Source organism: Centroberyx gerrardi, chromosome 11, assembly GCF_048128805.1.
Source record: "Centroberyx gerrardi isolate f3 chromosome 11, fCenGer3.hap1.cur.20231027, whole genome shotgun sequence".
Taxonomy (NCBI): domain Eukaryota; kingdom Metazoa; phylum Chordata; class Actinopteri; order Beryciformes; family Berycidae; genus Centroberyx; species Centroberyx gerrardi.
The window spans coordinates 28,296,218-28,311,608 of NC_136007.1; the positions used below are offsets into that span (position 1 = coordinate 28,296,218).

Consider the following 15,391-nt stretch of genomic DNA (forward strand, 5'->3'; position numbering starts at 1 on the left):
GATCCAGAAGGATCAACAGAAACAAAACCCAGAAACAAAACGTTCTACCTCTAAAAATCCTCTTGCCCTTGAAGAAGACAATGTGGAGCCCATTCTGAAACGAAGGATGTGGGTACATGACGTCCTCCAAAGAAGAGCAGAGTTGTATCATCTTGTCCAAGAGCTCCGCCTACATAGTGACCGTTTCAAGGGCTATTTTTACATTGACGTAGTGCACAACGTGGCTAAAGTGGAGACATGTCCAGCTTGGAGCACCCAGGGCAGCGCCACAAAACACACTGGGTCCAAAGTACCAGGTGCAGTTTTGTGGAGACACGTGCCTGCTGAAAATAAATGAAATAAAGGTGCAGGCCTGTTCAAAAAAGCACCTTAAAAGGCCTCATCATCAGTTTAGAGACTGCATTGTACTAAAATTCATAGGCTAAAGGGACAGCCGATGCTTCTGGTTTGAACTGGCCTGCTCAGAAGTTCAGTAACTGCATTCTTTGAGCAAATATTAGACTTAACTACTACTATTACAATCACTGCAGGAATTGTGGATGTTATATGACTTTCCACGTACCATAGCTAGGCCATCCTCTGATATATTGAGTATGTCTCCAGAACCTATATCCAGCATGTTTCATAAAGAAAAGAGTAATGAAAATGGGTTACCGGTTCCATCGCTCTGCCATGGAGACCTTACTTACAAAACAGAGAGGGAGAAAGGAGGAGAGCAAGAGCATAGGCTACAAGGGCTGTAATAAAAAGAGATTGGCAGGCTGATGCACTCTGTGTGAGTAGATTGTGTGTGTGTGTGTGTGTGTGTGTGTGTGTGTGTGTGTTTGTGTTTGTATGGGGGGGGGGGTTTATGGTGTTGAGCACAATAGAAATTGTAATATTTTGAGACCAAATTAATAAAACCAGACACCTGCAGATGCATCTGTTTCCGCAAATGATTTGGCACAAGACGCTCCTTCCTCTACATGACGAATTATGTTGCACAAAATTATATGACAAAGCCTTGATCTGAGCCAAAGAGCAAAATTGGACAAGTAATGATGTACTAGGCATGCAGGGGAAGAAGCAGTTCTAACCATAACACAAAATGCAGCGTATAATTTTGTGTCTTGTCACAGCAGGGGTCCGCATATAACCATCAGAGACGGAGATATCGAAGCGTTCAGGTGAAGAACCAAATCGGTTTATTTACAATTTTGTTTGTAAATATCATTTTTGTCATTTTTCGGAGCGCGAACGTCGCATCACTTGAAAGTACAAAGCAGTCAACAGTCGTTTGAAAGCATAACTCGTACAAAATCTTAACTGACTTATTCGGTTCGTCGTGTGACCGTTTCAATTGCCGATGATTGCGAGAGCCTGTCAGAGTCGCCAGACCCTCCGCCGCTCTCACATCGCTTTATTTCACGCCGGCAAGACTCTCAAAACGCTGGAGCTGAAGTGAGAAAAGATTTCCCCGTGTGACTCTTTAAGAACAAGGCCGGCGCAAGTGGCTCTTCACTTTCCTCGAGTCCCTCGTGACCTCTGGTCGCGATTGCAAGGTGAAATCATGATCTTTTAAAAGTGCTCAAAGTGCCGGGTGCAAAGGCCTGTCAAAAGCCGTGGATTACCCGGAGAGGTGGCTGGCTTCGAAAATGGTTTTGGCGTTACATCTGGTGGCACTTTGATGGCCGCGAGTGTTTTTGCTAACCATCACTTTAAAAGCATGTGGTGGCTGCTTTGGACTGTACCTTGGCAACTGGCTGCTGATGGATTCCGTCTCAAGTGGGGTTATTTTTTTGCTTGTTTTTTGGCCACGGTGTACAGAGATGCGCTGACACATGGACACAAGCCACTTTAATCCAAAATTGGCTGGTTGGTTTATAAGCGTCAGCAAGACAATAAAGCTGTTGTCTATTCTCGACTTAAATGATGTCCCTCTGTCATGTCAAGAAACAATAAAACACTGTCTTTTTTTTCCCCCAGGTGGAGTCTCCGCTGGCGGTAGATGCGGTATTGGGAGAGTCGCCGTTCTCAGTCACAGACGACAAGGTTTCCATCTCGGAGCTGCGTGTTCACGCCATTTCTGGCCTGACCCTGTCGCTCCAGCCCAGCCCCGGCAACAGCCACACCATGGTAGCCAAGGCAACTGGCCTCCAGACACTCACCGCTCCCAAACAGGTACAGTATTATTCATCACACAATGTGGAAGGAAGAATCGGCATATTTATATTTAGAATTAAATTTTACTATTATTTACTTTTGAATAATCTTTTGGACTAAAGATTAGGGCTCCAATTTAACACCCACTGCCTTCTATATGCATTTAAATATGGCAGTGCAGGTAATTGCAACTTGCACCAGCCACACTGGCAGTCAGGAATGAGTAATGTATGCAGTAGTTTATTATAGCTAAAATAACCCTTGTGCTTTCCCAGAAGCACTTATCATCTTTCCCCATTTCTGTCTCCAGAGCAGTAAAATGAAGTTTAATTGCAAAGTCACTCTCAGTGATTATACTGTAATATCAACAAGCAGACAGATTCAGATAGCCATTTTGGTTTCACTTTTGAGTAATAAAATCATTTTCGAGCCAAATCTCTTTAGCTTCAGCCAGCATTATTAGCGAGGATGCCAGATCAAGTCGCTGTGCTGAACTAATTAGTAGCCTAGTTGCAGTGTTTTAACAAAAAAAAACAGTATTGGCCAAGGCTGGCAAAACTCTTCTGATGTATCGAAATACAACTCCCAAGCTGGATTGTATTGCACAAGTGAGAAGTGAGAAGACATCTGGTGAAGAAGAGGAATGTGTGCTTTTTCTCCGCCACCGTGTCTTGACAGTGGCAACATGGGAGTTAGGATCTCTGCAGTGCTCTGCAAAGAATTAATTGGCAGCAGTGCTTCACCTAGAGAGAAGTGTGTGTGTCTGTGTCTGTGTCTGTGTTCGTTTCCTACTTTGCCCTTTCAATGGCCTGCGAGTTGCCAAAAATGCAACGACAACCACATCAAGCATCAGTAAGAGAGAAGCCAGCATTAAATTCCAATTTTTCTTGCTTTCCGCTTCTTGGCCACCTTGAAATTTAATTATTGTAATGTATTGTCCTAAGTGCTCTCCAAGGCCGGGCCATAAAAGGCAGCCAATCCCTCTGCCGGCACAGCTCTCAGAGGAGTACTGGAGCTATTTCAAGCCATTTGATTCTGTTTCACAGGAAAACTTTCTAAACGTCCCCTATTACTCTAGAAATGAATGAAACTCATAAACTATGTATAGGGAGAGGTGGACAATCAAAGTCTCTTTGCATTATTCCCTTCTCCAAATGACAAAGTTCAAGCCTTTCAATTCTGGTAAATAGTTGCAGGTTCTAAGCCAGCTGTTGCCATCATAACTTATTACTGTAACTATGACTTACTGTTATTGCGTAAATGAGTAAATAAATAAGGTATTACTTTATGAAACTGAAGTTTTATTACAACTACAATTGAAGTTGATGCAAACTCACCCTGAGAAGAATATTTCTAGCAGAGTATTATTCTAAGTATACATATTAATTTCCTGTTGCTGTAAAGCACAAATCAGAGAGAGGCAAGTGGCTGTGACGTCATCCCTGACTCCATCCTACACACATTACATTTATTTGAGGGAAGGGTGTGCTGATGGTTCAGTGGGCTAAACGGCATAAAATGTACTGACAGAATCCACAAATACCTCTGGGCCTCATCATATTTTGACACCAGAAGCCCTTCTGAACAAAAAGGCTTCTCTTTTCTTCTAATCATTTAACCCAGAATAAACGAAAGCACCCTTTCCACGTGCGCAACGTGAAGTTTCCTGTATTAGATCGGCATAGCGCAGCATGTGCCAGTTGCTGAATATTTTAAGTATTTTGTTAGTGTCATAACGCCCCCATTTTTGCCTTATTTCTGTATCAGCCCTTTCACACCAGAGTGGGCTCATAAGAAGAGGGATGCCATATGCAATGTATTATTTAAATCATGCATATCAAAGGCTGCCTTCATCCTGACAAGCTGAGACGATAGAGGCCCGGCTCCTGCTGGAATATCACTGCAAACTAGAAGTCTTCCCACAGACCGGACTGAAGGGTTTCATTCTTCCAGCCTTCCAGATGGAATTTGGATGTGGACATCTCTCCTCTGGAAAGAAAGACCCTGAAACTGTCAGGCTCTGTTGGAGAGAAAGAATCTTTCCTTCTTTGTCAGCTTTCCTAATGGGGGTTAGCTGATGTTTTAGCAAGGCTGCGAACAAAGGCTACAGTGAGAAACAGCCACAATGACGGTGTTGCCGTCGCTCTGAGGCAGATGAATGCTGTCGGGTAACCACCATGCAGGCATCGAGGTGGCTCTGTTTTTCAAAGATTACCGTTTATCCAATTTCAGCTTTACAGGACAGTATACAGTGGAGCGAGAGAGAAAATACAGGAGGAGAGGACAACATTAGACGCAGGTCATGAGATAGACTGGAGCTCACGTCATCCTAAGCACACGCTGCTGTATGTGCCTTATCTCGCTGTGCTGCGGAGCGCCGCTGTGTTGTTGCCTACAGGACAACAGTCGTTCCTGCCACCCCTTCCTCCTCCCTGCTTTAAAGTGGTTTGCTGGTGTGCACATCAGAGGCAGGCGGTCTGTGTGCGTGTCGAGGCTTGTACCGAGCAGAGGGTACTGCTGATGTTCAGAGACGCTCCGGAGATTTAGGGATTGGTGCAAGTCCAGAACTTCAAAGGCTCAATTGGGCACAGATATTCAAATCACAGGCAACGCCATGAAAGAATGGGATCTGAACCACTGAAATATTCTTTTGAGAGATATAAACACAAGGCAGAGTTGCAGCTTTCTGACAAACCAAATACAGTTTTTCTTACTTTGATATTAACACAGAGTGTTGTTTACTTGCAAAAAATACTAAACATGCATTTACCAAAATCTTAAAGCTAGAATATACAACTTTTCCCCTCGTGGCAGGAAGTATATTGTTAATTCCACCCTCCTCCCCCTCAGTTGGTCAAGTTCCCACCCCGACACTTGTCACTCATCTTGCCTAGCTGTCATCTAGCCTGAGGCTGAGGGAACCAACATCCGTAAAGCCTCCACAGGTGTCGAAGAAGCAGATGGTGAACGCAGCCAATCTGCAATAAAAAACGACACCGATGCTCACCGTGTTTTTGAATGGGTCTCATGTGCCGCACGTTTAGCTTTGCTATTCTTGTTGTTCTGGCTGCTTTCCTCTATTGTTGTTGTTGCTATGGCTTCCCTGCTCTGTGGCCGCTAGCCTCACCTTGATAACCACAGCCAGCTCACCAGTGGCCACGCCCACAGCAAATGGCATACACCCTAAAATGTCCTGGACATCATTGAAAAGCCAGTTTCAGGCAAGCAGGGGAATACACAGGGTCACAGAGAGACAAAGCTCGATAATGTATGGTATATCCTATTTATTTATTGTTATTTTGATGTCAAAAACATACTATATTGTTGCTTTAAAGAAACTAGCACTCCAAGTTGTGTTTCCTTCTTTTTGTCTTGACAGGAGGCCAGTTTGTCCATCTGGATGTATTTCAGCGACAACACAGCTGCCCCTCTGACCTACTTTGACCCCAAAGACTACAACCTCAATGCCTCCTCATTGGATGACAAGCTTGTATCGGTATCCCAGGAGCCTCAGCAGCGCTGGCCTGTGGTGGCGGCAGAGGGGGAGGGATCTGGCGAGATGGTGCGCGTGGAGATGACCATCTGTGAGGCTTGCCAGAAGACCAAGCGCAAAAGCGTCATCGCGTCCGCCGCTGTTTTCGTCAAGGTCCGCTTCGGCCCGGAGGAAGACTCTGAGGAAGAGGCGAACACCGAGGGCGAGATCGAGCTGGCTCCCGTCACCAGGCGGCCAATCGTTGATTCCAACATGGGTGGGAGGATTTATGAGACATCCAATGAGCAGCCTGCCAGTGTTCCCATAGATTACACCAACTTCCCCACCATCAGCAACCAGGAGAGACCGACAGAGGGTGAAGAAGAGGAGGACGATGACTTTGTCCACTCACCCCGTAACATGACCGACTTAGAGATTGGCATGTACGCTCTACTGGGGGTCTTCTGCCTGGCCATCCTAGTCTTTCTCATCAACTGCATCGTCTTTGTCCTTAAATACCGCCACAAGCGGATCCCGCCTGAGGGTCAGGCCAACATGGACCACTCCCACCACTGGGTGTTCCTGGGAAACGGCCAGCCGCTAAGGGCCCAGTGTGACCTTTCGCCACAACAGGTGGAAAGTCCCAGTAACCCTCTGGAGGGTGTGCAGACTTGCTGCCACGGGGACCACCACAGCAGTGGCAGTTCCCAGACCAGCGTTCAGAGCCAGGTGCATGGGCGGGGTGATGGCAGCTCCGGGGGCTCCACGAAGGAGAACGGCGAGGAGGCCAGTTCACCCACCTCCAAGCGCAAAAGGGTCAAGTTTACCACCTTTACCACCCTGCCCACAGAGGACCTGCCCTACAACTCCATCCCCATAGCAGACGAAGAGGACATTCAGTGGGTTTGCCAGGATATGGGATTCCAAGACCCCGAGGAACTGCATGATTACATGCGCAGAATAAAAGAAATAGCCTGAGATAAGAGGTGCAGTGTGAAGCACCGCTCTCAGCTTTCTAAAGAAACGTTCCTTTCTATTTTTCTCTTTTTTCACTTAAGTGAAAGGTAATTTTTCACAAACAAAAAGGCCAACTATTGTTTTGGTTAGGGTTTGTTTCATTTAGTTTGCACAGTGCTGTTATCTCATACACGCTCACACTTTTCAAAATGGCAAAAATGAATGCAAGGAAAGCCAAAGACTTGACCAGAGGATCTCAATCAGTAGAAAGTGGCTTTCTGTAGAGTGTCCTTCCCCGTTGGTAGAGGAGGGAACTGGCTATGGGAAATATGTTTCAATGGGAAGCACTGTGCTATGGCCGGATTTGAGAAGTGCTGCTGCTCTCTTATTTTGGGGATTGGGATAGCAAGCCTGATATGGACAGGAGTGCGGAAGAAGTCCGGTATTGGCTCTGTTTTTGCTGGTTTGTCAGAACTCTTAAGTACTGTACCTACTCCAAACAAAGAGGCCTTTGATGAACAAATAACTGTCAAAGACTCTCATGAAAGCTATGTTACAAAATCATTTTGTTTTTTTTGCCAAAGTAGGAAAAGCATTCTTTTAATGGCAAAACTTTCTTCATGGTTGTTCTTGGTGCAGCACACTCATGATTTGTATTCAAGTTCATTCCTTACATTTTTCTACATTTCATAGGTAGTCTAAAGCAGTGCCCTACTACTAGTCCTTCTGGTCCAGAACAAATCTAATGCCTTATAAAATGGTCACGGCTCACTACTTATATCAGCGCAGACACCCTGTTTTCTCACTATGGCTAGAGACAGTGTAGTAAGAGCAACTATGTAAAATACTACAACTGATCTCAGAAAAGAGAAGAGCTTGTATAGTGTGAAGATCCCCAACATTCTTTGCATGTAAGAGGATCTCGAGGCACAATCAGAATCTTTTTTCCAAATTTGTAAATGTTTGTATTGTAATTATGTAATCATTCATACACATTACTAAAGTAAATATGTTATCATGCATTACACGCATGCCATGTCAGGCCTACATACGCGCATACATCCCTCCCTAGTATATGTATATACCGTCTCCAGCTGAAGTCGCCTCCAGCAGGAACCTAACATTCAACTAGTTACTTACTCCAAGCTAAAACAGTGGGAAGCCGTTGAAATCGTGAAACCGTTCCGGTCTCATGGTGAGAGGAAAGCTCCCCTTGGTGTGTCACGACAGAACTGTTAGCTTTTTAACAAAATGGTATTGCATCCGACTGTTGAACATGAAGATTTGCGTTGTGTCAGAACTGTAATTTATCTCATCTTTTTGATTTTGGATTTATTTCCCTCCGACAAGTTCAGCCGGCCTTCAGCCTCGTCCATTCTGGGTAAATCATGATTTGTAATGTAGATGGAAACATGTTCACTGCATACAAGATGCTCCTAAATTCTGTAGGAACTCTCATCCACCCCCCCCCACCCCAAAAAAAAAAGGATTACTGAATAAATGCTTTTGCTCCTTCGCTTAAACCATTGTTATCCCATGTTGTCATGCTGTTCATCATACACAATGTGTTACGTATGTAGTCCCTATTTTGTTTTACCTATTCCAGTGAACCTGAATATAGAGGTCACAAATATGCTTTGTCGGGGACTCTATCAGCGACAGGGCCAGAGCCTAGTAGCTCTCACTGTTACACAAATCAGTGGTATCGCTACTGACACACAAACTGTGTGGATGCCATGGGCATGGTGGTGACACCATGCAAAAGTGTTAAGTATCTCAGGACGCTGACTGGATTTGATGAAGTCTTAACTTTGACAGCAGGGGTATCGATTGTCATTGCCTGCGCAAGTCAGAATGATTGCAAATACTTGAAGCCAACGGATGTCATTTGCAGGTGGGGGTTTTGCAGCAGAGTTGATTGTTGTGTGTTGAGCTTTTAAAGGCCTACTGACATGGGTTTTAACTTCCACTAAAATAAAAAAAAAACAATTGGAGTTGAGAGGAAGTATAGGATATGTCAAGTCATGATTTCAACCAAAACATCGCAAGGCGGCCAAGCGCGCAGTGACTGAGAGCATGATCACAGACCTAATAGCATTTTTAATTGCGATTGCCCTGTGTCAGTATGCTATTAGTACTGCGGTGGATAACCAGACAGAACTTTTGAAGATTGATGTTATTTTAATTCTGACAAGTTCTTTTTCAGGACTAACGAAACATCCACAAGATGGAATTTTGTTTCAATCTCACTTCCCCTTTTTTTTCCGTGCTACATCTAAGGGCTTGGATTTTTCTTTTATGTTAACTGACTGATGTTGGGGATCCTATGAGAGAACTAATGTCACCTGTTCTCTCCTTGGCGACTATGAGAACGAGCCCTATCGCTGTCACTCAACACCATCAGTCAAAATTTGTGACATTTTGTTGCTGTCCCACCTGATATTTAGTCCATATGGCCTTAATAAAGACCCAATCCAGAATTGCTCTCCTTGTGGCACCACTGTTGTACAAACACCAGCTTTGTATAGGATTAATTCGTTGGATTGAAGATATATTTTCTGTTTCATTTGGAAATCTGTTGCCTGGGCTCCTTATACAACGACTGATAATAAGTGACTTTTAAATAGAGTTTTAAATATAATCTGAAGATGGAAGCAATTTGCTTACAGTTACATTGTTTGTAAATATTGGAGCAAAATGGGCTTTAATTTTTTAGCTTTGGTGGTGTCTGAAAGTTGCCAAAAGATTATTTTACATCAGTAAGTCATACCTTTCAGCAATCTATGTATATAGGCCCATAATTGATATATTCATAAATCCTGGATTGGGGCTTTAAGGATTTGATTTACTGCATGCCCTCTATATGTTCCACGTGGTTTAAATGAATAATGACCTAATTCTAGTGTTTAATAATATTCAATCAATCTGTGTTAACATCTCAAGGTATGAGGCATGATTTTGACGGTCCAAGCCCTTCCTGCAGCCGCAGCATTATTATTATTATTATTATTATTATTATTATTAAATTAATTGAGAGGAGTAGCAGTCAGTCACAAGCCTTTCGTTTTCAACCCAAGTTTTAACTTTACATTTCAAACGATGGTGTCTCAGGATGAATGTAGGATTCTCAACTAAACGTGGCTATTTTGTCTCTTGTATTAATGTGGTCAGCCCAACTTGGTGACACTGCTTAGTACTGGGTTAAGTTTCTAATAGCAGCTTTTCACAGTGTTTTCTTATGGTCCAATTTCCCTAGTTAATTTATGCATACGTAAATATGTTGCCCATTACTATGGTATGTGTCTAAAACATTTTATTGTTCAGATCATTTTTATACTCCCCCTTGCCCTGTGTATATATGTATATGCATTTTTTGTAATGCCACTTTGGTGATAGTGCGCATACTGGACATTCTGTATTTTCTTCAAGCTGCTACTAGAGACTTGGTCTTCTTCTTACAAGATGTAATTGAACACCTTGAAATGTACCCTCCTGCTCCCCCCCCCCCCCCCCCCCCCCCCCCATGGAAAACTGCGATGTGCCCCGCTCAGTCGGCTGTGCCAAGCAACCACCACACTAACTATAATATGTTCATGTACAGAGCACTATTAAATTTCCTGTATTCTCTTGAAAACAAACCCTTGTATTTCCCCCTTATGTGTAAAGTACTAAAGAAAATGCAATACACAAATGATGTGTCATTTCTACTCTCCATACCAATGTTGAAGGACAAACAAGATCGGTGATGTGTTCAGGTATGTTTTTATATGCTTTTTGTGTTTTTTGTTCATTATAGCATGATGTTTACTGTGCATCTGCAAAGATTTCGGCAGGAAATCAGTCTCAGTAGCCTCACATTTAAAGGACTACTCCGACTTTTTGGGAGTTTGGCCCATTGGTCTCCTTACCCAATATGTGACGAGAGGATTGGCACCAAAATCATCTCTGAGTCTCCAGTAGATAGCTCTGTCCGGTGAGCATGCTAACACTTTAGCATACAGTATGTTAAGTCATTGTTAGAAACTAGCATCATCTATCTACTAATTCCAGGAATCTCTGTCTGTGAGAGAGAGTGTGTGTGTGTGTGTGTGTGTGTGTGTGTGTGTGTGTGTGTGTGTGTGTGTGTGTGTCCGTCCGTCGCTTATCTCAAGAACCGTTCGTCCGATCGACTTCACACTTGGCGGGTGTATTGCTGGGGACCCAAGGACGTGCAGTGTCGGATTTGGTGCAATTTGGACATGCGACACGTTCAATATTAATAAACTGTGAATAAACAAGCGGACAGCGCTCTGTGCAGCAGCGGCGCGAACGGGCACTGCACTAGTTATCCTAAAAGTGAGAAAATGCGCTGTAGCAGCTCTAAAGCTGGATGGTTATTTCAGTTAAATGACAGCTGTCTAAACCTGTCAGGCTTGTTTAGTGGATTGGTAAATAGACATACAATTTGACAAAAATAATGAACTTTCAATGGCAGAAGATCTCTCTTCCTGCGAGACTTCAAGCATAACTTTTGTTAGGAAGTGAGTGAAGTTAGCCAGACAGCTACAGTGTTGTTTGCACAGTTATAATGGACTTCACTAATGATGAAGATTGAGATTTTGTTTTTAAAAGTTAGGAATCTACAGGTCATAAAAAAAAACACCAATACCAATTTGGGATTATTAAAAGGTTTATCTGCATACTTTGGATAATGCCAATCACCTGCCATTACATACTGTATGCTAAAGCGTTAGCATGCGCACCAGACAGAGCTATCTACCTGAGACAGAGTCCTTTTAGCAGATATTGACTCACTAGCTTTGACACCGGAAGGATACTGCAGTACAGGAATTCACAACTGCTGTTGTGTTGTATTGTAAGAATTCTTCTGCCATTCACCAATGTTTTGTTTTAGTGCTTTGACCACTTCAACCTCCACTGGTTCCCAGATACACAACAAAAGCGCTATTTTACCATGTGGGTAGTGTGCAAATTCAGTGACAAGCTGTCATTAGGAGTAGAGACGGGTTTAGTAGGAGTAGGCTATAAATTATTGATGGATGACAATGTCTAAGCGCCCACAAACATTAGCTAATACTACATTATTTTTGGTTCCAACTGCAGAAATCCCAGTCACATAACAGGTTAAAAATCACACTTTACCAGGCGATTTAGAGCTGTGTTGAAGTTTTCACTCTATTTGGGAAATATTTTTACAATATTTTTCTCCACATAAGCTGAAGTTATGCGTATTTCAGTGAATGTTCTTGGCATCTCACACAAACATAAATCGAAAGCCTTCAACTGATCAATGTGCCTCATTCATTCTCTCTTCCTCCAATCATACCTTTTCTTCCACAGCAATTACTTTCCAGATATAAGCCATTTATGTTTTATGTTTATAGCTGTTTGTTAAAAATCACTATTTACAGCCCAAATCTTGTTTTCTATATCTTCTAATATATCTTCTAATGCTTAGACACATCATCAGAGATACAACTGGGTCATTGGGTGTTTCGGGTCTTTCCATGTCCGGCACTCTCACCCATGCATGTGAGCCCGCTAGGGTTGATCAGGTCCTGGCTAGTGACAAGTAGCATTTGAAGTCCATGGATCGCTGCTGTTGATCCACAGCCATCTTGAGGCCTTCTCCGTAGCCTCTGTGGTGATTCTGATGGCCCTCCTCCTGTAATTCCCAGCAGAACATGGATCCTGTAGAGAGATTGGCCAGCAGCCTTGTGTATGCCACCCCTTCCTGCAGCACTCTACCACCAAATTCATGCTTAGAGATTCAAAGTAAAAAATTGTAGCCTCACTCCCATAGCTCCCAACACTGTCTGACAGTGTTGCTGTCGAAATGTTGTTTTTTTAGGAATTGTGCATCAGAGCTATGGGAGTGCGGCTACAATTTTTCAATTTGGACATCTGATAGCCAGCAGTTCCTCATGCTTGGAAAGCCTGGCATAACAAAATGAAGCCTGGACTGATGCTGATATTCAGCTATTTCTGTGTGTTCTTACCTGGTATGAACACATGAATGACCAAATCTCAAACCTGGCAGGATGACAGGTTACCAAACTGTCCAATAAACAAGCTACTTATGATTCCATGTGATTTTTGTTTAGAATGCTTGTAATGGTACAATGTGAACCTAAATGAACCAAATACAAAAATGCAACAAAGTTAACTTTTCCACTATGGTTCAGACTGAAGAAATTGAATTGTAGGTGTGATCACACTCTCAGACAGCAGCACAGTCTCAGCATGGTCGCTGCAATGGTGTCTGGGAATTTGAGTTCCCTCCCATGGTTAACCAGTCTTCTATCACAGAGGTCAAAACTAATTAAGTCAGTCATGCCTAGATGGGTCATCACGTGATCCTTTGTTGTACTGTGCAACAGCTACCTCAACTCCAGCCTCCATGATATTCCTAAGTGGAAACGGCTTCTCTTCTTTGCTTCTCAACAAAATTCTGTAAAGAAAATGCTGAACGTGGGAGCACTCCTACTAATAGAAGTAAGTACAAAGTAACATTTTAATTTTGTTTATGCATTTATTGTATTTTACTGTGAAAGTGTTCCATTTTAAACTAGAACTTGTAAGACTGCAGCCTCTGTAATGTCTTATAATGAAAAATATAGTGTTTGTCAATCTCATATACACACTGCAAACCTGTATTGTCAAATCAGTAATTTGGGAAATATGAAAGAAATGATAAAGTATTTACAGTAACTGTCAAGTGTATTGAAATCAATCTCAAATCTATTTTCTTTATCAAATTCCCCCAAAACAATTACAATGCCCCTTACAAGGAACAAATATGCCATTCAATACAGAAACTAAAACTAAGCAGGAAAGATACTGCTAAGTTGTATCCATTTGTGTGTGTGAGAATCACTGCCAGGGGGCATGTGCTCCATGAGCAGCGGCTTGACCGCTCTCCCCTGTCAGCTATCTACACTTACTATGCAATCTGGTTCTTTGTGTTGTTGTTGAAATATGAAAAAACATAAAGCAACTACATCTCCCAGTTTCAGATGGATTAAAAAAAAAATCCTACACACAGTAATATGTAAAGGTTGTGACCCAACAACATGACCAGACTCACGATGTCTTCCTTTGAGATTCTCTGGCAAACCCTAAATGCCAGCAAAGATATGAAAAATGTGAAGCTTTGAAGGCAACTGTTTCATCCTGTAGAAAAACGTTTACTCGAATGGAAGATCTCATACATGCATCTGCACTTACAATGATATATCAAAAAACAATATTCAGCAATGGATCATTATGGATATCAAAAACGCAGCTATTGATGAGACGATTTTTAAATTTGTAATTTGTTCATTTTAGCAAGATGGTTGTTTTTCACTAACTCAAACACAGTTCTAATGTGCACACAATCCTTAGCTTGCCAAGAAGCTAAGTACTGCACTAGGACAATGAAATGAAATAAGCTTCGTACAAAAGCAAAGACATTGGATAGAAGTTTTGACAGTCCAATTGGTCCTCAGTCATGCCAAAAGATTTGTCATCTGCATAAGAAGTAACCGCAGGATTTGTAGAGTAATAAGAGGATTTCTCTCATTTCACCATATTATTCCTCTCTGACGCCGCCTCTTGCATTTCAATGACATTTCTGTAGTAGGATGGATTGTACCCAATAGTCATTTGTTTCAATTTGGAATGCATGGGTGACTCTGAGTGAATCAATCTCCAGGCCATCAGTGTACCAGACGTTTATGCCTTTTCTGACCTGTCATAAAGGGTCACTTCAGCAGTGGGGCTCCTCCAAACCAGTATTCCTATCAAACTACAGGAGGATCCCCCCTGTTTGAGTAACCCTGTATATTGCAAGGCAAGGTGAGGGTTATGGTTGTTGCTGGTAGCTCAGTGTCTGGACATTACGTCAATCACAGTTATTCAATTACACATAAAATGCTACAACTAAAAGGAAAAATCCAACCTAAAACACTTAAACACTGTTAAAAACCAGGTATTGGTGATGTTTGTTGCATTCCTGGGTCCATGTTGTTGTTTGGTGGTGTATTGTTGTTATTCCTGTGGATAACTGGCCAAATGTAGGCAACGTGATGTCACGTCAACATATTTCTAGTGCAGCTACAATGAAGTTTAATAGAAGACAATGTTTCAGTAAAACATCAACTGTAAATATCACGTTTTGGTGTCAGTCCCTCGGAATCAAAGAGGAAGGTCTTCTTTCTAGACTCACCAATTTGCACCAACGTTCAACAATCATACAGAGAGAAATCCATCATAAAAGAGGCAGAGAGACCAATTAATCCACCGACAGTAACCTCAATAGACCAGAATGCAATGCAGGGGGGTGTAGCTCCCCTTTTCTTGACTGGAAAAACACTCTGTTGCTGTGTTACTGTGCTATCGCTCTCTCCATCTATAACCAACACCTGAACGCAACAATTTCAGGCACGTTCTCTTGGGGTTGTCAAAAGGCATTCTGGGAAATGTAGGAACTCACTAACTGAGGTTGTAGACAAGTTGAGGGAAAATGGGTACACTATCAGACGCAAAGGGTAAGAGTCAGCACTTTTGCCTTATATTTATCTTTTGATCAGAAACAGAAATCATGGGTACAGTCGAAAACTATTTTCCAACTGGTAAATTTAGCTAGCTTACATGGTAATAGGGTTGACTTTGCTAGTTGAAGTACCAGGAATTCTTGTCTTTGCAATGATTTATTTTAGTTTTTAATCATTGCTTATCATTTGATGGCAACACTGGCAAATGTCATATATGAGCTCTACATATTAACATAAGCAGCTGGTTAATATTAGCTCCTATCTCTGGGTAACTTCATGTTAA

General features: G+C 42.4%; 1 protein-coding gene across 2 annotated transcripts in view; it reads left to right on the top strand.

Annotated features, from left to right (window-relative positions):
* The window catches only part of tmem132e (transmembrane protein 132E), a 321,617-nt gene extending 313,576 nt beyond the window's left edge, over window positions 1–8,041 (top strand). For both annotated transcript variants that reach the window (XM_071915145.2, XM_071915144.2), the window contains exons 8-9: window positions 1,966–2,160; window positions 5,522–8,041. In XM_071915145.2, coding sequence (XP_071771246.1) covers window positions 1,966–2,160; window positions 5,522–6,592 — 1,266 coding nt within the window. In that variant the 3' untranslated portion in view covers window positions 6,593–8,041. The remainder of the gene's footprint in view (window positions 1–1,965; window positions 2,161–5,521) is intronic.
* The last annotated feature ends 7,350 nt before the right edge of the window (window positions 8,042–15,391 follow it).